The sequence below is a fragment of the Eriocheir sinensis genome, chromosome 46, assembly GCF_024679095.1.
Source record: "Eriocheir sinensis breed Jianghai 21 chromosome 46, ASM2467909v1, whole genome shotgun sequence".
NCBI lineage: Eukaryota > Metazoa > Arthropoda > Malacostraca > Decapoda > Varunidae > Eriocheir > Eriocheir sinensis.
In genome coordinates, this window is record NC_066554.1 from 6,586,607 (window position 1) to 6,608,086 (window position 21,480).

The 21,480-nt window shown below is 41.8% G+C and overlaps 1 protein-coding gene across 14 annotated transcripts in view; it reads right to left on the bottom strand.

Annotated features, from left to right (window-relative positions):
• The window catches only part of LOC126981013 (neuroglian-like), a 292,124-nt gene that overhangs the window by 82,640 nt on the left and 188,004 nt on the right, over positions 1-21,480 (bottom strand). For 12 of the 14 annotated variants that reach the window (XM_050831617.1, XM_050831626.1, XM_050831630.1 and 9 more), the window contains 2 exons: positions 4,074-4,176; positions 2,214-2,237 (listed from right to left, as the gene is read on the bottom strand). In XM_050831617.1, the coding sequence (XP_050687574.1) occupies positions 2,214-2,237; positions 4,074-4,161 (112 nt within the window). In that variant the 5' untranslated portion in view covers positions 4,162-4,176. The remainder of the gene's footprint in view (positions 1-2,213; positions 2,238-4,073; positions 4,177-21,480) is intronic. The other 2 variants (XM_050831620.1, XM_050831618.1) reach the window with 1 other exon arrangement.

The window sequence follows — 21,480 nt, forward strand, 5'->3', positions numbered from 1 at the left end:
CATAATCTCTCTTCACTTTCCGTCTCCTCCACTCCCCCTCCTCCTCCTCCTCTTCTTCCATTTACCACACTCCCACACACACATCGTAGGCCTCTTACAGACAGCCTCCCTTCTTATATCACCCCTTACCGTGAAATTATTCTAATGTGGAGAGAAAGGCTGACTGGTTGGCTGGCTGGTTAGGTGGGTAGGTAGGTAGGTAGATAGATGGGTGGGTCTGTAGGGGGAAGAAGGAGGAGGAGGACTGGGTAGGAGGTGGAGGAGAGGTGAAGTGGAGGAATGGTAGGAAAGTATGAAGGATGAAAGAAGAAAAGGAGGAAAGGAGTAAAGTTTAAGGATAGATAGATGGATAGATAGATAGATAGATAGGTGGGTGGTGGGTGGTGGGTAGGTGGGTGGATAGCCTGATAGATGGAAGCGTTATTGGGGATGTAATAAAGGAAGAGAAACTTGTGTGTGTGTGTAGGGGAGAGCTGAGCTACGAGATCGAGCCATGGAGCGAGTCATCCTTTCCTTCTTTCTTCTTTTCTTCTTCTTTTCTTCTTCCTCTTCTTCTTCATAATTTTCTTATTCTTGTTATTCTTCGTCTTACTCTTCGTCTTCGTCTTAGTCAGTTAATTCTTCTTCTTCTTCTTCTTTTTCTTCTTCTTCTTCTTCTTCTTCATAGTTTTCTTCTTCTTGTTTTTCTTCGTCTTACTCTTCGTCTTAGTCTTCTTCTTCTTCTTCTTCTTCTTCTTCTTCTTCTTCTTCTTCTTCTTCTTCTTCTTCTTCTTCTTCTTCTGCTTCTTCTTCAGGTCAGACAAATTCATGGCTGGGAATTATAGTTGCTGTTTTGACCTTACAGGAGAACCCAAAAATAAGCCATCTTGCGACTATGTTATCGCGAGAATGTTCCGTCCATACATAAACACAGGCGAACAGACATACATACCTACAAACAGCCTAGTCAACACACTGCCTCAGCCCCTCGGAAAACACACACACACACACACACACACACACACACACACACACAGTCTCACATTGACGTGCTGCTTTATCGGGCATGTCCATATGTAGTAGTGGTAGTGTAGTGGTGCTGGGTGCTGTGTGGAGTGGCGTGGCGAGGCGTGCACTGGTGGGTGAGTGGAGAACCGCGCACCACCACAACCACCACCACAATAACCACCACCGCAAGAGATTTTTTAAACGTCATAAGTCTTCAGAAACAATAATGTGGCTGGTTTGTTTTAGTGACCCATATTTTTACCCGTTTTCCAAGGCATGTTTTGTTGGTTACATTGATTTTTTTTTTTTACGTATATCATTTTGTAAGACCGAGTTTGTAATTTGTTGAGACTTAGTGAAAATCCAACACTTCTAAGTAATTCCGTCTCAAAAGTGAAGTTAAAAAGACAAACTAGCCACGTAACTATTAATAATTACTACAACGACGTTTAAAATATCCAAATCCTGCGAGTGGTGGCGGTGGTGGTGGCGGTGGCGGTGGTGGTGGTGTAATGACGAGGTGGTGGTGGTGGTGGTGGAGGAAGAAGAAGGAGAGAGTCTTTTTTCTCTTGTCTTTGGTTATATGAATCCTTCCTTCCTTCCCTCCTTTCTCCCTCCTCCTCCTCCTCCTCCTCCGCCTACAAGGACTCGCCTCGCTCTGGTTCCATTCCCTCCTCCAGGACTCCCAAGCCTGCGTGAGTGTCCTAAATACACGTCCTCTGCCTTTGATGTCCTGCTCTCTCTCTCTCTCTCTCTCTCTCTCTTAAGCCCAAGAGAGAGAGAGAGAGAGAGAGAGAGAGAGAGAGAGAGAGAGAGAGAGAGAGAGAGAGAGAGAGAGAGAGAGAGAGAGAGAGAGAGAGAGAGAATAATAATGATAGAAGAGAACAGTCTGAGACGTAAAGAAAATAAATAATAAACGAAGGAAGAAGAAAAGACGAAAATAAGAAAGAAAGAAGGAGAGATAAAGAAAAGAACGAAAAAGGAGAAAAAAACAGAAATAAAGACAAGGAGAAGAAGAAAATGAAAAATAAAAGAAAAACTAACAAAAAACAACAACAACACCCAGCTAACTTTCCTACCTAACTCACCACCACCACCACCACCACCATAACCACCACCACCACCATCATCCTTACCATCATGCTACCACCCACCACCATCATCATCATCATCAACAGTAGCAATAATAATAATACAGTAAATAATAATGCAGCAGCTTCCTTTACCTTCTTCTAAATCCAAAGCTGCCACTGAGAGGGATGGGAACAAAAGGAGAAAACAGGTAAGTCATTAAAACCAGGTGTCCTTAACTCGCTAATTAGAACACAGGTGGGAGAGAGAGAGTGAGAGTGAAAGAGGGAAAGGGGAAAAAATTAACAGGTATGAAGGAAAAAAATATATATGGTCCCACTCTTTGTATGTATGTGTGAGTGCTTCTAAAAGGCAAAAATTTGTATGCTAGACTAAAAAAAAGGTAGAAAAATATTTACATCTAATTAAGGAATCTATAAATACGTGAAAATATATATAAAACTTAGATCTATGTCACACACTTCTCCTATACATCACACTATGGAATATAACACTAGAAATAAGAGTTAGTTTTTTGTGCTATAATGGGAGTATTAGTGATTGTTTTGGGGGGACATGATAGGAAATACGGTGTTAATATAATGATACGATGACTGTTATTGGGGGCTATTAACATTATAGTTGTCATTATTACTATTATTATTATTATTTGGACGGGACTTGTTATATCTATCATCTTCTATGTCTTTGTAGCTGCGGAGAGGCTGCAAAGGATGTGGATTAAGACGAAAAAAATACCTCTACTAACACACACACACACACACACACACACACACACACACACACGCACACACACACTCAGGATCTCACTTACTTAAGAGCTAATGTGCGCCAGCGAGGTTAGGTTATGCAACATACATGAAGACATAACCATTCCCACGCTCTCTCTCTCTCTCTCTCTCTCTCTCTCTCTCTCTCTCTCTCTCTCTCTCTCTCTCTCTCTCTCTCTCCTAGTAAGAGGGATGGCTACCTGACGCGGAAAAGTAAAACTGCACAGAATCCTCTTACAGCACACCTACACAGAGAGGACAGGTAAGAGGATATACCACACATGCCACACCTACACACACCTACTCCTTCACACACCCACATACACACCCACACACACTCACTCACTCACAGACACACACACATAAGAAGAAGCAGATGTAAAATGAAAGCCTGACTATCCTATCTTTCCCTCCCTACCAAGAAACTACTATTCGAAGATGAAGTCAGATGTGGTTAGGTAAGGTCAGATATATAACCGACACTCACACACACACACACAGACACACACACACGCAAGAAGAAACAGATGTACAAAGAAAGCCTCCCTATCCACCCTTTCCCTTACTACCAAGAAACCATAAAGTCAGATATAGTTAGGTAAGGTCAGATGTTTATACCGTCCCTTGTTAGTGTTATATAGAGTGCATATAAGTCGTTGAATCTCTCTTATGGAAAGTTTATGACAGCCTAGAGTTTGTAAATATATAGAGATGGAAACCTGTAATTGTAGATAGCTCACCTGGCGAAGAGGAAAGATTATGAATAGTTGTTATAAATGAATCTGCTCCACCTATTCAAGATTAAGTTAATATTTCTTCCTCTATTAATACTGCAATGCTAACTTTTAAAAATCCATTAGAAAACAAAGCCAAAATAACAACCACCAACTATTATTATTACCATTATTATTGTCATTACTATTATTACTATTCTTACTACTACTGTTACTATCATTACTGAAATTGACCTCGCAAATGACCACTCATCTATCCACTCTTTTACAGGGGCAGTAGTTAGCGGGCTTTTTTTTTCTCGCTTATTATTTTTTTTGCCCTTGAGCTGCTTCCCTTACTTTACAAAAAACACTTACTACTACTAATATCTTTTACACACTTATTTTTTTTTGTCTGAGCTTTACTGTAAATAGAAAAAAAACAACTTATTACTACTACTACTATTACTACTATCATCATCACCATCATCATCATCATCATCATTCTTACCTCGTGCCTGTGCTGGAGCGGCGAGGAGGCAGCACCACACCGCAGCCGCCACCACCAGCACCGCCACCGCCGGCCTCTTCTCCCCCATCGCGGCCGCCAACACCTGGAGGAGAGGAAAGAAAGGTGCGTTAATTAAGGGGGCAGGTGTAACGGGTGACTCGGCAAGGAAGTGTAAATAAAGTCAGGGCCGAAAGATGACCAGGTGGAGAGTGGAGAGTGCGGGAGGGTTGGAGGAAGAGAGGGAACGCTAAAACTTCATTAATTTCTCGTATTGTTCTCTATAAGTGCAAACTGATATGAGTTCCTTGCCTATATAACATTAGAACATTAGAACATTAGAACATAACATTATTTTCTCGTATTGTTCTCTATAAGTGCAAATTGATATGAGTTCCTTGCCTATATAACATTAAAAGTCATTATGAGTCTGTCCTATTTTAGTTATCTTATTCCTGGACATAGAGTTATAATTATGTATGGGGGAGGAAAGGTGCGTTAATTAGGGGGACAGGTGTGGCAGGTGACACGGCAGGAGGTATTATATTCCTGGACATTACCTCAAGACCCTTATCAATACCTACCTGCTTCCCCCAACGCTAAAACTTCATTATCTTCTCGTATTTGTCTCTTTAAGCACCTATTGATACGAGTTGCTTGCCTATAGAACATCAAAAGTCATTAGAAGTCCGTCCTGTTTGAGTTATCTAATTCCTGGACATTACCTCAAGACCCTTATCAATACCTGCCTGGTTCCCCAACGCTAAAACTTCATTATCTTCTCGTATTTGTCTCTTTAAGCACCTATTGATACGAGATCCTTGCCTATAGAACATCATAAGTCATTATAAGTCTGTCCTGTCTGAGTTACTTTATTCATGGATGTAGTTGTAGTTTTTTTTTTCTTCGACTCTTCCTTTCCCATTTCCCTGTCGTCTTACTGTTCTCATTTATTTTCCCAGTTTCCTCCCCGATTTCAATCTTGTTCTTGCCCCTTCATCTCCTCCTCCTCCTTTTCTCCTTTTCCTCCTCCTATAGTTCTCCTTCTCCTCCTCCTTCCCATTCTCGTTCTCGTCCTCCTCCGTATGTCTTTTCCTTCCTGCCCCTTCCTTCCTTATCACAATTCCACATCCCTTCCTCACTAAACAGAATACCAGGTGGAGAGATGGACTTAGAACCTTTGCCGGAGCGGGATGGAGCGCACTAACACTGGACAGAGGGCCAGGTGGAGGGATGGAATTAGAACCATTGCCGGAGCGGGATGGAGCGCACTAACACCAGACAAAAAAAAAAAAAAAAAAAAAAAAAAAAAAAAAAATCGTAGGGAAAGGCCTTTATCCTGTGATGGGCTAATTGTCATGGTTGATGGTGATAAAGATGATAAAAATGATGATGATGATGATGATAATGATGATGATGATAAGGGTGACTCAGGGGGGCCAGAGGAAGAAGAGATAGTTCATGAAGGAGGAGGTAAATCAATACAAGGAAAAGGTAAAGGAGTGAAGGGACAGGTTAATGAGTGAAAGGCAAGGTAAATATGTGAAAGGTTAGGTAGTTGAGTGAAGAGAAAGGTTAATGAGAGAAGGGAAAGGTTAATGAGTGAAAGGAAAAGTAAATGAGTGAAGGAAAAGGTTAATGAGTAAAGAAAAAGGTAAATGAGTGAAGGGGAAAGTTAAATCAAGGTAGGAAAAGGTTAATGAGTGTCTTCACCTGTCTGTCCCCTTTACTGTGTACCTGGTTCATTAGTCAGGCCTCAGGTGCGACGGACGGAGGGAAGAGGGGAGGGAGGGGAGGAGAGGAGGGGGGAAGAAAGGAGTGAGGAGGGAGGGAGGGAAGGAGGAGGGGGGAAAGGAGAGAGGGAGGAAGGAAAGAATTAAGAACAGTAGAAAGAAAGGAAATAAGGGAAATAAAGAAAAAAGGAGTGAGGGAGTTAAAGAGGGAGAAAAAAAGGGAGGAGAAGAGAGTGGAAGGGAGGGAGGGAGAAGGGGAAAGGAATGAAAGAATGAGGGAAGAAAGTGGGAAGAGAGGGAAGAAATGAAGGAGAGAAGAAAGAAGAATAGAAGGAATGGAAGAAGAGAAGAATGAATAAAGAAGATGAAGGAATAGTTGACTCAATTGGAGAAAACAGGAGAACAGAAAAAGAGAAAAGGATGAGAGAGGAGGAAGATAAGAAGGAAAGAAGGAATACACGAAGCAAAGAGGAGAGCTGAAGGAAGTCGAAGTTATGAAGAAAATAAAAGGGAAGAGAAGAACAAGAGGAAGGAAGAAGAGGAAGAGGAAAGACATGGGGTGAGGGAAAGTCAGGGAGGAAGAGGCGAGAAGAGAGAAGTTAAAATTTGGAAGAAGGAGGAAGGAGGGGAAGGGAGGAGAAGAAGAAGGAGGAGGAGGAGGAGGAGGAGGCAGAAGGGAAGAACATAAAAGAGGAACGACTCTCTAAATGGAAAGGGAGATGAAGGGAGAGGAAGGGAGGGGAAGGAAGGGGATGGGACGAAGAACAGGGATAATAAGGGAGGAAGAGAAAGGAAGGAAGTAATGTGCGGAGAAAGACGAGGACAAAGACGAAAAGGAGGAAGAGGACAAGGACGAAGAAGAGGAAGAGGGACGGGAAAGAAGAGGAGAAGGAAGAGACGATGATGGGACAATAACAGAAAATAAATCGAAGAGGAGAACAATGAAAAAGAAAAAAAACACAGAAAAATAACAGGAAAATGAGAAAGGAGGAAGAATCGAGGAAAAAAAAGAAATATTAAGGAGGAAAATAACTACAACAGCAGAACATATAAAAACAAAACAACAACAACAACAATAAAACAACAAAATGGGAAAAAGGAAAACAACAACAAAAAAAAGAAGTACAAATAAGGAATGAAAGAAAGGAGGATTAGGAAGGGAACTGAAGATGACGAAGGGGAAGAAGGGGAAGCTAGGGGAGGGGGGGGGAGGGGGGGGAGCGGCCTGAAAGAAGGGGGCTAAGGGTCTAAGAAGCCCTATAGACCCCTACTAGCTGGCACCCTCACAACGTTATTAAGTCCCATAACACTAACTGGGGATGGGGTGATAGTGGTGGTGGTGGTGGTGGTACTGTTGTTGTTGTTGTTGTTGTTGTTGTTGTTGTACTGAGAAAGAGAATGGTTGTTTTTGTATTGGTAATGGTGGTAGTATGTTTAGTAGTAGTAGTAGTAGTAGTAGTAGTAGTAAAACGATAGTGTAAGTCATGATAAAGAAACTATTGATAAAAGAGGCGGAAGAAGAAGAAGAAGAAGAAGAAGAAGAGGAAGATGAAGAAGAGGAAGACGAAAAAGTAAATGAATGAAGAGGAAGGAGAAGAAGAAGAAGTAGAGGGAGAAGAAGAAGAAGAAGAAGCAGACGAAGATGAAGTAGAAGAAGAAGAAGAAGTAAAGGAAAAAGAAAAGGAAGGATTTGGTAACCAGGGTACAATACTCAGAGGAAAACAGCAAACAACAACAAAAACAACAACACTGGCCCAACTTCGCGCCCTCAACGACACAACAAATAACGTTCTTCTGTCGCCTTTCTCTTTCCTTCTCTCCACCTTTTTCTAGCTCCTCCTCCTCCTCCACTTCCTCCTCCTCCTCCTCTTCCTCCTCCTCCTCCTCTTCTTTCTCCTCTTCCTACTCTTGTTCCTAGTTATTTTTCTCTTCTTCCTCCTCCTCCTCCTTTTCTTCTTCTTCCTCTTCCCTTTTAATGGTTCTTCTTGTCCTTCTGCCATTTTTATCATAAGGTTCTATATCGTTATCATCATCGTCACCATTATCATCATCATAACTATTTCCATCATTATTCTTTCACTGATTTTTCTTTTCCATACTTTTTTTCACTTGTTTTTCTTGTTTTTCGTGATATTTATTGTTCTTCTTCTTTTTCTTCATTTTTATTGTTCTTTTCTTCTTCTTGTTCTTCTTCCTTTTTTATTTTTTATTTGTTTCCTTCTTCTTCTTCTACTTCATCTTCTTCTCCTCCTCTTCCTCCTCGACGCTCTTTCTTCTTCGTCTTTTTCTTCTACTTCTACTTCTACTTCTTCTTCTTCTTCTTCTCCTCCTCCTTTTTCTTCCCTTCTTCAGATCAGATAAATTCGTGGATGGGAAGGATAATTGCTGTTTCAGGCTTACAGGAGCTCCCACGAGTAAGCCGACTGGCCCTCTGCAGACTATGTTATTACGAGCATGTTCCTCCTCCTCCTCCTCCTCCATCCCTTGGTGGTGAGGGGCGGGAGCGGGGCGGGGCGGGGCGGGGCGGCGGCGGAAGCTTACCATTAGGGCGTGGGTGGATGACCTCGCGACACACCCACCCACATACAAGCGCGTGACACCAATTCGGCTTACCCTTCCCTTCCTACCCCTTCCTCCTCTTCTTCCCCTTCCTCCCCGTCCCTGCACTCCCCTCCCTTCTCTACTGCCCTAATAACACCATCGCTATCCCTTCCCGTCCTCATCCTGTCATCCACATCCTACCTACGTATTTTATTTATTGTTTTTCTTCTTATTCTTGTACTTTTTTTTTCCTAGTAATGGTAATAGGCTATCCCTGGACGACCTACCTTACCGCCCTATCCTGTTTCTTATCCTTTTAATTTATTGGTTTTATACAATTTTTTCTTCATATTCTTGTACCTCTTCTTGCTCTTCCTGCACAGAACCACCTTATCCATTCCTGCCCATTCCACCCCACTCCACTCTCTCCATCATTGTTCATCTTTTTCACTCCTTTCCTTCACTTTCATCCACCCATATTGACTAGACTCCATTCCCCTCTCCTCTCTCTCTCTCTCTCTCTCTCTCTCTCAATATATCCATCCATTCTTCCATCTTTCTTGTTTGTCTTTCTCTCTCTTGCTCCACTTTCATCCACCCACACTGACTAGATCCCTCCCTCCCTCTCTCTCTCCCTTTCTTTCTGTCTCTCGATCTCACTCCATCCATCTGTCTTTCTCTTTATCTCTCTCATTCACCATCCCAGGCACGCCCCTTCATCTATCATCCTAACCTAGCTCTACACTATATTTTTTTTGCAGTAAAGGAGGCAGGTCACGCAAAAACTAAAAATAAAAGGGAAGAAATAAAATAACCGCTCCATCTCCTATCTGCCCCTATCCATTTCCTACAATCCATCTACCCACTGACAACTGCACTCCGGTACCGCTCAATTTTCTATCCATCTTTATCCATATCTTCCTATCCACTCTCTGACCGCTGCACTCCATTACAAAATTCATGGCTTTCCTTCACTGTCTTAACCATATCTTCCTCTTCCACTTGTTATCCCAATCCTTCCCCTCTCATCTTCCACCACACACAAGCATATTTCAACGGTACTTTCATTCTCACATTTGACCCTCTTCATTTCATCCCTTCATCCTTTTCTTATCCTCCACCGCTGTTTAAATATTGCTTCCTGGATATTTTCTCACCCATATACCCCATTACCTCTACCATCCACTTGAAAAAAAACATTACCTTGCCACCCATTATGAAAAAACTCACCCCATGTACCTATAAACACGTCCTCTGCTTCTTCTGTTCCCGCCTTCCATGCATATCCCCTGCCAACATATACCTCTGTCACCTCACTTACTATATTGCTGCCTACCTCACATACCCCTGTTCCTTCACCCCTTGCTCCCCTTCCCTTCCTCACACCCCATCACCCTCCTACTGGCACCTCCCCCACTGTTCTCCCACATCATCGTCCATCCCTCCCACGAGCCCCCTCCACCTCCCACCCACTGTCACCTCCCTCACCACAATCCCCTGCTGCCGCCGCCCCCTGCCACGCCCCTGACTCAGCCTCGCATATAGTGGGTGAGCTGGGGTGAGTCTGGCGTCATCTGCTTTTTATACCTGCTGTCGGAGGAACGGTGGACCAAGGGAGGATAATGGTAAATGTTCGCCAAGGAAAGATGTGATGTTAGATAAATGTTTTGAGAATGCTGATGATATAAAGAAAGATAGAAAAAGTAAAGAAGTGTAAAGGAGTGTTTGCCCAAGAAAGATGTGACGCTCTATGTTTTATATCTAATGATGTAAGGAAAGCAGAGATGTTCACGACGAAGCTAAGGAAATGTGAGGTTGTGGAACACGGAAATCTTGATAAAAAGACGGAGATATAATGCAAACGAACTGAAAAAAAAATCACGATGAAACTAATGAAGAAACACAGTTGTGGAACATATAAACATTGGAAAAAAAGAGAAATTAAGCAAACGAATTTAAAACAACTTAGATTTCAAAACAAGAAGAGTATAATGAAACAGCTAAAAAGATGAAATAAAAACACGCCAGAGCTGAATTTAGGAAGAGAGAAATAGAGCAAAAGAACTTAAAAAAATAAGTTTATAAAAAGAATGGTGGAAATAAACCGAGCTAAAAAGATATAAAAAAAACATGACACGTCTTGTCTGAAGTTAGGAAGACTTTGTCAAGGGAAGTTGTGTCGTCTGATGAAACGTACAAAAACTTCGACAATAGAAAGAAAAAAAAAATGTGAAAAAGGAAACTAAAAATGTGAAAAAAATGCATACGTAAAAAAAATGTGAAAATAGGGAAAGGGAAAATTTGAGAAAAGGAAAATGTGGAAAGAGAAAAATGTGTAGTCTGATGAACCATAAAAAAAAAGATAATAAAAAAATAGATTGACGGTGAAGCTACAAGATAAAAAAAAAAACGAGGATTGTTGGACACGCAAAACTAAATAAAAAAAAAAACTCAAATTCCAAACTAGAACCGCAAAAATAAACACAGCCTAAAAAAAAGCAAAACTACATGACCACGCAAAACTTGGCAAAAAGAAACAAGTAAAAATAGAAAGAAAACAAAAACAAATAGAAAATACAACTCCATTTTAAAACAGAATCAACAAATATAAACAAAGATCAAAGAAAAGAAAAGAAAAAACAAAACGAGACAAATAAGCAGGTGAGAAAAAGTCACACACACACACACACACACACACACACACACACACACACACACACACACACACACACACACACACACACACACACACACACACACACACACACATGTACAAATAAATAGAAAAAATATAAATAGAAAAATACCGAGCGACAAGAAGCGTCCTGAAATGTTCGTTCAAAAAAATAATTAAAAAAACATATATATACATCGGGGCAAAATGATTGAATATACATAATTGAATAGTTGGCCGATACGTACGAACGCACATACAAGCCCCCCCCCAAAAAATATGCACTATATCGCTAAATTAATTGACTAGAGAATTACCAAAAAAAAAAAAAAAAAAAAAAGAAGCTGAAAATGCAAAGAAAAAAATACACCATGATATAAAATGCGAGAAAAAGCTAAATTTATGATGAGAGAGAGAGAGAGAGAGAGAGAGAGAGAGAGAGAGAGAGAGAGAGAGAGAGAGAGAGAGAGAGAGAGAGAGAGAGAGAGAGAGAGAGAGAGAGAGAGAGAGAGAGAGAGAGAGAGAGTAATATAAATAAACGGTGGACTTCACATAAACAAGCAAATAATAAATGTGTGTGTGTGTGTGTGTGTGTGTGTGTGTGTGTGTGTGTGTGTGTGTGTGTGTGTGTGTGTGTGTGTGTGTGTGTGTGTGTGTGTGTGTGTTTTCTTTGCCTTTCTTTATTGTAACTGACTGTCTGTCTGTCACTGTCTGTCTGCCTGTCTGTCTATCTGTCTGTCTCTCAGTCATTTTCATCTTCACTAATATTCCCTTTTTCCACATCATCCGCAAAATACCGTTACGTACCTGCACTAAATCAACTTTCCCACAGGTGCAAATAGAACGTGAAGCATAACTAATTAAGGCTCATACAGGTGTGCGGGGCGTAGGTAAATATGGATGGAGGTTCCGTAGGCTTCTCGCTTAATCGCAGTGAAGGCTGGCGGCACAATACTTTTAATACATGATAGTGAAGGTGTTTATTCTGGTGCTTATGCTATTCATGTTAGACCTATTTATGTATTCAGCGCGCAACATAATTATGCAACATCCTCTTTATGCGTTTTGTGGTTAATACAATGAAAAGATGCAGGAAATTAAAGTGCGCTGGAGAAACAATGTAGTTAAACTGGGAGACGCTTATGGCATTGATGTCAGACCAATGTATTCAGTGTTCATCATACGTTGTTTTCCGGGTCGGGTAATGCAGTGCGTGAATGAAAATTAAAAATGTGTTGGTGAAACAATAAGACAATGGGAAAACACCAATGTATATAGCTATTGGACAAGTGTGTTTAGTGTCAGCTGTGTATGATATCTATAAGTTCTCTTGTAAATATAACACAGGCATGCATAAGTTTGTGTGTGCTGGTGAAGGCTACATGGGACTAATATACGATTGACTGTTTCGCTCTCTTGGATATATGTTTTTAGGTTCTGTTCTGTTAAAAATCTTCTATGGCTGTTTCCTTGTGTAATATAATGCATGAATGAAGTTTATATGCGTGTGTGATGACAAAGGTATGGGACAATGATTTTATTTACATTATGTCTTGTTTGGGCATGTGTCTGTTGTTAAAATCCTGTATGATAGTTTCCTTGTAAATATAACGAATGAATGAGTGAATGAAGGAAGGAAGGAAGCAAAAAGAGAAGTGGACTAAGGAATGGAAGGCGAAAAAAAATGAAATGAGAAGAGGAAGGAAAAAAAGGAATGGATTGAGGAAATTGAGGAAAAAAGGATTGAGGAAAGGAAGGAAAAAACAGAGAAATGTGGGCTGAGGAAAGGAAGAAAAAAAAAGAATGGACGGAGGAAATGAATGCATGAATGAAAGCTAAAGTGCACAGGTCAAAACATGGAACAAAAAATATGATCACGATATTCAGAAATTATTTGGGTTCCTGACGACGAAACAATTTTAAGACCCTCGATAAATAGTTTACATTGAGAAAGTTGCAGCCTCATTAGAGTAGAGTTTTCTTTTTTCATTCATTAACTTCCAACCTCATTAGCGCAGTCTTGGCCGTCAGGGGAGGTATCGACAGCCTAGCCGGGATAGATATTTACCTTACGAGACCACCTGCACGGAATACCTGTCGAAGAGGACGGGATAACGAAGCGGAAAAAAGTGTAGTAATGTGAACTGGAGGAAAGGAAGGAAAAAAAAGGAATAGGTTGAGGAAAAGAAGGAAAAAAAATAGAAAAATGTGAGCTGGGAAAAGGAAGAATAAGAAGTGATGTACAAAGGAAGGGAAGGAAAAAAGGAATGGACGGAGGAAAGGAAGGGAAAAGGAATGAAGGAGGAAAGGAAGGAAAAGAGGAATGAAGGAGGAAAGCAGGAAAAAAGAGAATTGGATTAAGGAAAGAAAGGAAAAAAGGAATTGATTGAGGAAAGGAAGGACAAAAAAAGAGAAGTGGACGGAGGAAATCAAGGAAAAGAAAGGAAGGGAGGGAGGAAAAAAAGGAAAAAAAGGAATAGACGGAGGAAAGGAAAGAAAAAAAGGAATGCACGAAGGAAAGGAAGGAAAAAAAGGAATAGATCAAAGAAAGGAAGGAAAAAGAGGAATGGATAAGGGAAAGAAAGGAAATAAAGGAATTCATTGAGGAAAGGAAGGACAAAAAATGGAATAGACGGAGGAAAGGAAGGAAAAAGGGGAATGGAGGAAGGAAAGGAAGGAAAAAAAAGGAATGGACGAAGGAAAGGAAGGAAAAAAAGGAATGGATTGAGGAAAGAAAGGAAGAAAAGGAATGGATTGAGGAAAGGAAGGAAAAGGGAATGACCGGAGGAAAGGGAAATGATGGACAAATATAGCAAAAAAAAGTTCAGTGGCCGGAGGAAAAAAAAAAAAAATATCAAGATGCCATAATGAGCTGTAAAAAGATATATTAATGTGAACTGGGGAGAGGAAAATGATGCTGATGGGCGGCACAATGCAAAAATAAATAGATTAATAAATAAGTAAATAAATAAAATATAAATAAAAAAAATATATGAATGAATGCAAAAAGTGTCGAAGCTCGTACAATGAGGAAAAAAAGTTTAGAAAAATAAAATGATGAGCAGAATGAAAATAAAAATAGATCAACAAATAAAAAAGGATCTAATTAAAAAAAGAAGCAAAAACATTAAAAAACTTGCATAATGAAGAAAAGAAACTGTAGTAATGTGGACGTTGATAAGTAAGGAAAATGATGGGTGAAAAAATGAAAAAAATAAATAAATAAACATAAATTAATACAAAAAAAATTCGTGCACAAAATCAGTCGAAGAAGCTCGCATAGTGAAGAGAGAGGAAAATAAAAAAACTATATTAATGTGGACAGAGGAAAAGCAAATGATAAATATATAAAAAAAATAAACAGAAAATAAACAAATGCAAAATCTATCGCCAAATAATTATAAAAAAAGAAGGAAAATGAAGATGGGCGTCAAAATGCAAACAGTGAGAGAAAAAAAAAAACGTTCGCTATAATGAAAAGAAAGAAAAAAAAAAACGTGTGGAGTGGAGAAGGAAAAAATGATGAGGCAAGATGAGTTTTTCGTTCCATGCACCTGTTGTGGCTTGCGGGCGTGGGGGGGGAGGGGGGAGGGGGGGGGGAGAGGGGGAAGGTGAGAGGGGAGGGAAAAGAATTGAGAAGTGTAGAGGGAGGGGTGGCTGCGAGGGGGTATAGAGGGGAATGGGTAAGAGAGAAGTGTGAAGAGGGGTAGAGGGAAGACGGTTAGAGAAGGGTAAGAGGGGTAGAGTGGAGGGGGATGAGAAAGGAAGAAGAATGGGGAAGAGAGGAAAGGAGAGGAATGAGGAGGAGAGACAGATGGGGGGAGGGGAGAGTGTGAGAGAGAGGGGGAAAGAGGGGTAGAGGATAGAGAGTAAGAGAGGGGGAGGAGAAATAGAGACTAGAGGGATGGGGAAGGGAGAAGGATGGGGAGGAGAGAAGAGATGGGAGAGTGAGAAGAATGGGGAGAGTAGAGGGGAAGGGAGGGGGAAGAATGACGAGGAGAGGCTGAAAGGGGGTTGAAGAGGTGGAAGGACGTGGGGAAATGTGGAAGAGAGAGGCAGGGAAGGGAAGCTGGCTGGTGGAAATGTGGAGATTCGAGGGTGACGTGGAGGGTAGAACTGGGAGACACGTGAAGATTGGGTTGACATGTGGAGACTGGTGGAAATGTCGAAATTGATGGAAATGTGGAGCGAGAATCGTTAAAAAAAAGTGAAGGTAAAGAATGAAATCACGAGAAGAAAGGAAGAGAATAAGAGAAATAAAAGAAGAGAACTGGGAGGAATAGGAACTGAAAAGGAGGAAAGGAAGGAGATGAATGAAGGAATACGATTAAAGGACAGGAAAGAAAAAGTAATAAACGGTTGGCTTAGAGAATAGCAGACATCACCACCACCACCACCATCACCACCAACGCCACCACCACCACCACCACCATCAACTTGTATAATTCTAATGTAATGCAGAAAACTAAAGATTGGAAGATACGTGAAGTGAAGGAAAGGTCGTGGATTAAATTAAAAGAAAGAGAGATTAGATAGTGAAGATAGGGGAATGAGGGAGTGACTGAGGAAACTGCGGTTGAATAAAAGAAAAAAAATAGATTAGAAAATGAAGATAAGGGAATGAGGGAGTGACTCAGGAAACGGCGGTTGAATAAAAGAAAAAAAGAATAGATTAGAAAATGAAGATAAGGGAATGAGGGAGTGACTGAGGAAACGGCGGTTGAATAAAAGAAAAAAAGAATAGATTAGAAAGTGAAGATAAGGCAATGAAGGAGCGACTGAGGAAACTGCGGCGGAATAAAAGAAGAATAATAATAGATTAGATAAGAGTTAAGGAAATAGAGAAAAAGGGGAAGAAAAGGGAAAAGGCTTCAGGCAAGAGGGTACAAGGAGGAGGAGGAGGAGGAGGAAGAGGAGGAGGAGGAAGGAAAGGAGGGTGAGGGGAAAGAGGGAGGCTGTAGCGAGGGAAAAAATGGAAAAAAAACGAATTAGAGGTGAAAGTTAAGGTTAGGGGTCGAGTGCACTGAGGGACTTAAGGAGACTGGGAGGAAGGGGGGGTCAGGGGAAGGGGGGAGGGGGGGGAAGAAGCCTCAGGTGACCACGACAGATGACCTTACATGTTGGGGACACGTTGGAGAAGAGAGGAAGAGATGGGGAGGAAAAATGAGGAGAGAGAAGATATAGATAGATAGATAGATAGAGATAGAGATAGAGAGAGAGAGAGAGAGAGAGAGAGAGAGAGAGAGAGAGAGAGAGAGAGAGAGAGAGAGAGAGAGAGAGAGAGAGAGAGAGAGAGAGAGAGAGAGAGAGAGAGAGAGAGAGAGAGAGAGAGAGAGAGAGAGACCACCTATATGCTAAGAATGGCACCGATGCTCTCTCTCTCTCTCTCGCTTCCAACAATTATAATACTGCTGGCACTGTGACCTTGAGCCGGGGCCAGACACACACACACACACACACACACACACACACACACACACACACACCACTGTCCCCATTAACTCTCCCATAAAATTTGACCGTACACTCCTCGTTAATTAAAAGCCCGGCGTCATTAGCAAGAGGAAGAGGAGGAGGAGGAGGAGGAGGAGGAAGTGATGGAGGAAGACGAGGAGGAGAATGAAGGGCTTTAATTTCTCTCTCAGAACACACACACACACACACACACACACACACACACACACACACACACACACACACACACACACACACACACAAACACACACACCTTCCTGTCACCTTCATTTGGCATCTGTCACCCTCCATTTGTTGCCCTTCCCCTCCATTTGACAGCGCTATTGACACTTCTGATCTGTCTGTGTTCCTTCCTTCCTTCCTTCCTTCTCTAATCTATCCTTCTTTATTTACCTTTCTTGAGCTTTTCCTTTCGTTTGTTATTCTCTTCCTTTCCTTTCATTTATCTTCCTTTCGCTTTATTGGTTTTCATTTCCCTGTTTTTATCTTCCTTTTACTGCGTTTCTTTCCTTCCGCTCTTTCTCCTTTTTCCTTCTTTACTTCCTTTCCTTTTTCTCCCTCCCTCCTTCCCTCTTTCCTCACTCCATTCCTTCCCTTCGTTCATCTTACCAGCAATCTTTCCTTCCTTTCTTCCTTCCTTTCTTCCTTCTTTTTCTTCCTTCCTTCCTTTTCTTCCTCCTTTATACCTTTCCTTCCTTCCTTTCTTCCTTTTCTTCCTCCTTTCTACCTTCCCTTCCTTCCTTCCTTCCTTTCCTTCTTCCATTCTACCTTCCCTTCCTCTTTTCCTTCCTTCCTTCCTTTCTATCTTTCCTTCCTTCCTTCCTTCCTTCCTTCCTTTCCTTTCTCCCTCCTTCTCATCTATCACCACTTAATCTTCCACTTCAAACAGGTATAGGACATGAACAAGGTAATCCATTCTTAGTATTGCATCAGTCTCTTTAACGCTTCAAGGTCACTCGCCCGCTTACTCATCCACTTAATGACTCACTCACTCACTCACACTCGTTCATGCATTCACAAGGTCACTCACTCATTAGTTCCCCATCCACTATGTTTACTCACACTTTCACTCATTCATTCCTAAAGTATCTAACTCATTCATTCATCATTCACGCTTACTCACTTTTCTGCTCTCACTCACACCTTCACTCATTCATTCATTTATTTAGTATCTCGCCCATCCACTTTTTTTACTCACTCACAATTTTACTCATTCACCCCTAAAGTATTTCATTCCCTCATTCCTCATTCATGGTTACTCACTCATCTATTAACTCACTCAAACCCTGATTCATTCTTAAAGCCTTATATAAGTCATTCATTCTTTAGTGGGTATATCTAAAGATTTATCCATTGTCTTACTTATGCATTCATTACTCATTCATTACTCATATTATTTTCATTCGATAAATTATTCACCCAGTCACTATTCCTTGCGCATTCTCACTCTTTAAAATACAGTCGCTCATCTACTTACTCATTTTTCCACTCACTCACTCACTTCCCCACTCATTCGCCACCCACACACACACACACACACACACACACACACACACACAAAGTTTAATATTTTGTTTTTCATTTTCAGAACTATATATATTTTTTTGTTTCCTGCATTCTTGTTTTCTCCGCGAGCGAAAACTATTTAACTGAAGGACGAAAGGAGCAGATGAATGAGGCACCAAGAGGAGGAGGAGGGAGAGGAGGAGGAGGAGGAGGAGGAGGAGGAGGAGGAGGCTAGACACGTTCAAAATAAATAAACTTGGTGGAACAATCTCTCTCTCTCTCTCTCTCTCTCTCTCTCTCTCTCTCTCTCAGTGCCAACACCTTGAGACAGAAGGAGGAGGAGGAGGAGGAGGAGGAGGAGGAGGAGGATAATACAGAGGAAAAAAAGTGATGATATTAAGAGGAAGAACAAAATAATGATGATGATAATGATGATGATGATGATGATAACAGACAAACACACGTACAGTCAGTAATTCCTTCACCACATAACTGCTAAATCACCACCACCATCACCACCACTATCACCACCATCACCACCACCATCTTCATCACCACCACCACCACCACCACCTTCATTACCACCACCACCACCATCACCATCTTCATCATCATTACCACCACCACCACCATCACCACCTCACCACCACCACACCACCACCACCACCACTACCTCCACTACCACCACCACTATCATCACCACCACCACCACCTCCAGTCCATTCAACACCAACGATATGCTTGATTTCTTCTCTTTCTCTTCCTGTTCCTCCTCTTTCCTTTCTCCTTCCTTCACTCCTTTCTTTCAGCCGCCTCCTCCTCCTCCTCTACTTGATTCTCCTTCTTTCTCTTATCCTTTTCCTGTTCCTCTTACTCCTCTTTCTCATTTCCTCTTATTTGTCTTCTTCTATTCGATATTCTACTATTTTCCTGTTATTGTCTTTTTCCTCCTATTTCTCCTCCTCTTCTTCGGTATTTTCTTCATATATTTGTTTCCTTTTTTTTCTCTTCCATTTTTTGCTTCGGCCCTTTTTTCCTAATCCTTTTTCCTCTTATCTGATTCTTACTCCTTTTTGGTCTCATTTTCCTCTTGATGATCTCCCTCATTATTGCTCCTCCTCCTCCTCCTCCTCCTCCTCCTCACATTAAACCCCATGAGATTCCACCCAAGAGACAAAAAAAAAAATATATTCATAAGTACACACACACACACACACACACACACACACACACACACACACACACACACACACACACACACATTTCCCTCAATTCCATCAGCTTAAAGGTGATGGAAGAAGAGAGAGAGGAGGAGGAGGAGGAGGAGGTAGGATGAAGGAGGGGGAGGAGGAGGATATGTGTATCACTTTCGAGTACAGAGGAAGGAGGAGGAAGAAGAAGAAGAAGAAGAAGAAGAGGAAGAGGAGGAGGAGGATAATTGATAGGAAATTGTAGAGCCTGCGAAGAGAGGGAATAAAGAAGAGGCGGGATGATGAGGAAAGGAGAGAGAGAGAGAGAGAGAGAGAGAGAGAGAGAGAGAGAGAGAGAGAGAGAGAGAGAGAGAGAGAGAGAGAGAGAGAGAGAGAGAGAGAGAGAGAGAGAGAGAGAGAGAGAGAGAGAGAGAGAGAGAGAGAGAGAGAGAGAGAGAGAGAGAGAGAGAGAGAGAGAGAGAGAGAGAGAGAGAGAGAGAGAGAGAGAGAGAGAGAGAGAGAGAGAGAGAGAGAGAGAGAGAGAGAGAGAGAGAGAGAGAGAGAGAGAGAGAGAGAGAGAGGGGGGGGGGGGGAGGGGGGGACCAAGATGAAAGAGCAAGTTGTGTGGATGACCTTGAAAAAAAAAAGACAAGGATGAAAGGAGGAGGAGAGGGAGGCGAAGGAAGAAACCTGGGATAAGAGGAGGAGAAGAAAGAGGAAGAAGAAGAGGAGGAGGGGGAGGAGGAGGAGGACACAGAAGCAAGGGAGGAAAATGAGATAGGCTGGGAGAAGATAAGAAAGCGTGGGAGAAAGAGAAGGAAGGAATAGATTGAACGAAGGAGAGAAAGATGGAAGAAGGGAAAGTGAAAGGGAAGAAGAGAAGAGAGAGAAAAAAAAGTAGGTAGGAGGAAAATAGCATTAAGATTGGTAACTAAGATCACAGGAGGAAGAGGAGGAGGAGGAGGAGGAGGAGGAGGAAGAGGAGGAGGAGGAGGAGGAGGAGGAGGAAGAGGAGGAGGAGGAGGAGGAGGAGGAAAAGCAGGAGAAGGTGGGACTATCCATGGTTAGAGATAATCTGCTTTGTGGAGAGCTTGATGATGACGAGGAGGAGGAGGAGGAGGAGGAGGAGGAGGAGGAGGAAGAGGAGGAAGAGGAGGAGGAGGAGGAAGGATTGCCCGTGGTAGGGAGATAATCTGCTTTTTGAAGAGCTTGAGGAGGAGGAGGAGGAGGAGGAGGAAGAGGAGGAAGAGGAGGACGAGGGGAAGAAGAATTGGAGAAAGAAGAAAAGAAGAAACCTATGAAGAAAAAAAAGAAAAAGATGAAGAAAAGATCGAAGGTGAAAAAAGAATGAAAGAAAAATAGGGAGAAAAAAATAAAGAGGTAGATAAATATGAGAAAGTGAGGAGGAGGAGGAGGAGGAGAAGGAGAAGGAGGAGGAGGGGAGGAGGAGGGCATGAGAGGACAAAAAGAGTGGATGAGGGATGAGGTGAGGATGGATGAGAGGAGAAGAGGAAGTGGATGAAAGGGAGAAGAAAGTTTCTCTCTCTCACACACACACCTTGAGGAGAGACTTAGAGCCTACAAAAAATGGAGTAAAGAGTCATTCAGAAAAGAGAGAGAGAGAGAGAGAGAGAGAGAGAGAGAGAGAGAGAGAGAGAGAGAGAGAGAGAGAGAGAGAGAGAGAGAGAGAGAGAGAGAGAGAGAGAGAGAGAGAGAGAGAGAGAGAGAGAGAGAGAGAGAGAGAGAGAGAGAGAGAGAGAGAGAGAGAGAGAGAGAGAGAGAGAGAATGGTCATATGTCATCCAGGCCAATACCACATACACCACCATCACCACCACCACCACTACCACCACCACCACCACAGTACATAAATTGAGTAGAAGGGAATGGATAGAAGATGGGGAAGGGAAACAGATAAGAAAATAAAAATAATACTTTCAACAAAATAATGGAGATGGAAACAAGGAAAGGAAAAAAAAAACTGCATCACGAAAAAGAAAGGAGGAAAGAAGGAAAGAAACAGGAAGGAAAGATGGGGAGGAAAATAAGGAAAGGGAAGGAAAGGGAAGAGAAGGGTATAGGAAAGGTTATGATGAAAAGAGGGAAGGAAAATAAAAACTGTATTACGAAAATGAAGAGATGAGAAAAGAGAAAGGAAAGGTCAAGAAAGAAGACAGGAGAGGAAAAGGAGGAAAGGGAAGGAAAAGGAAGGGAATGAAAACTTAAATGGTGGAAGAAAAAAAGTTTAGATTACGAAAAGAAGGGAAAGAGGAAAGAGAGAGAAACGAGAGA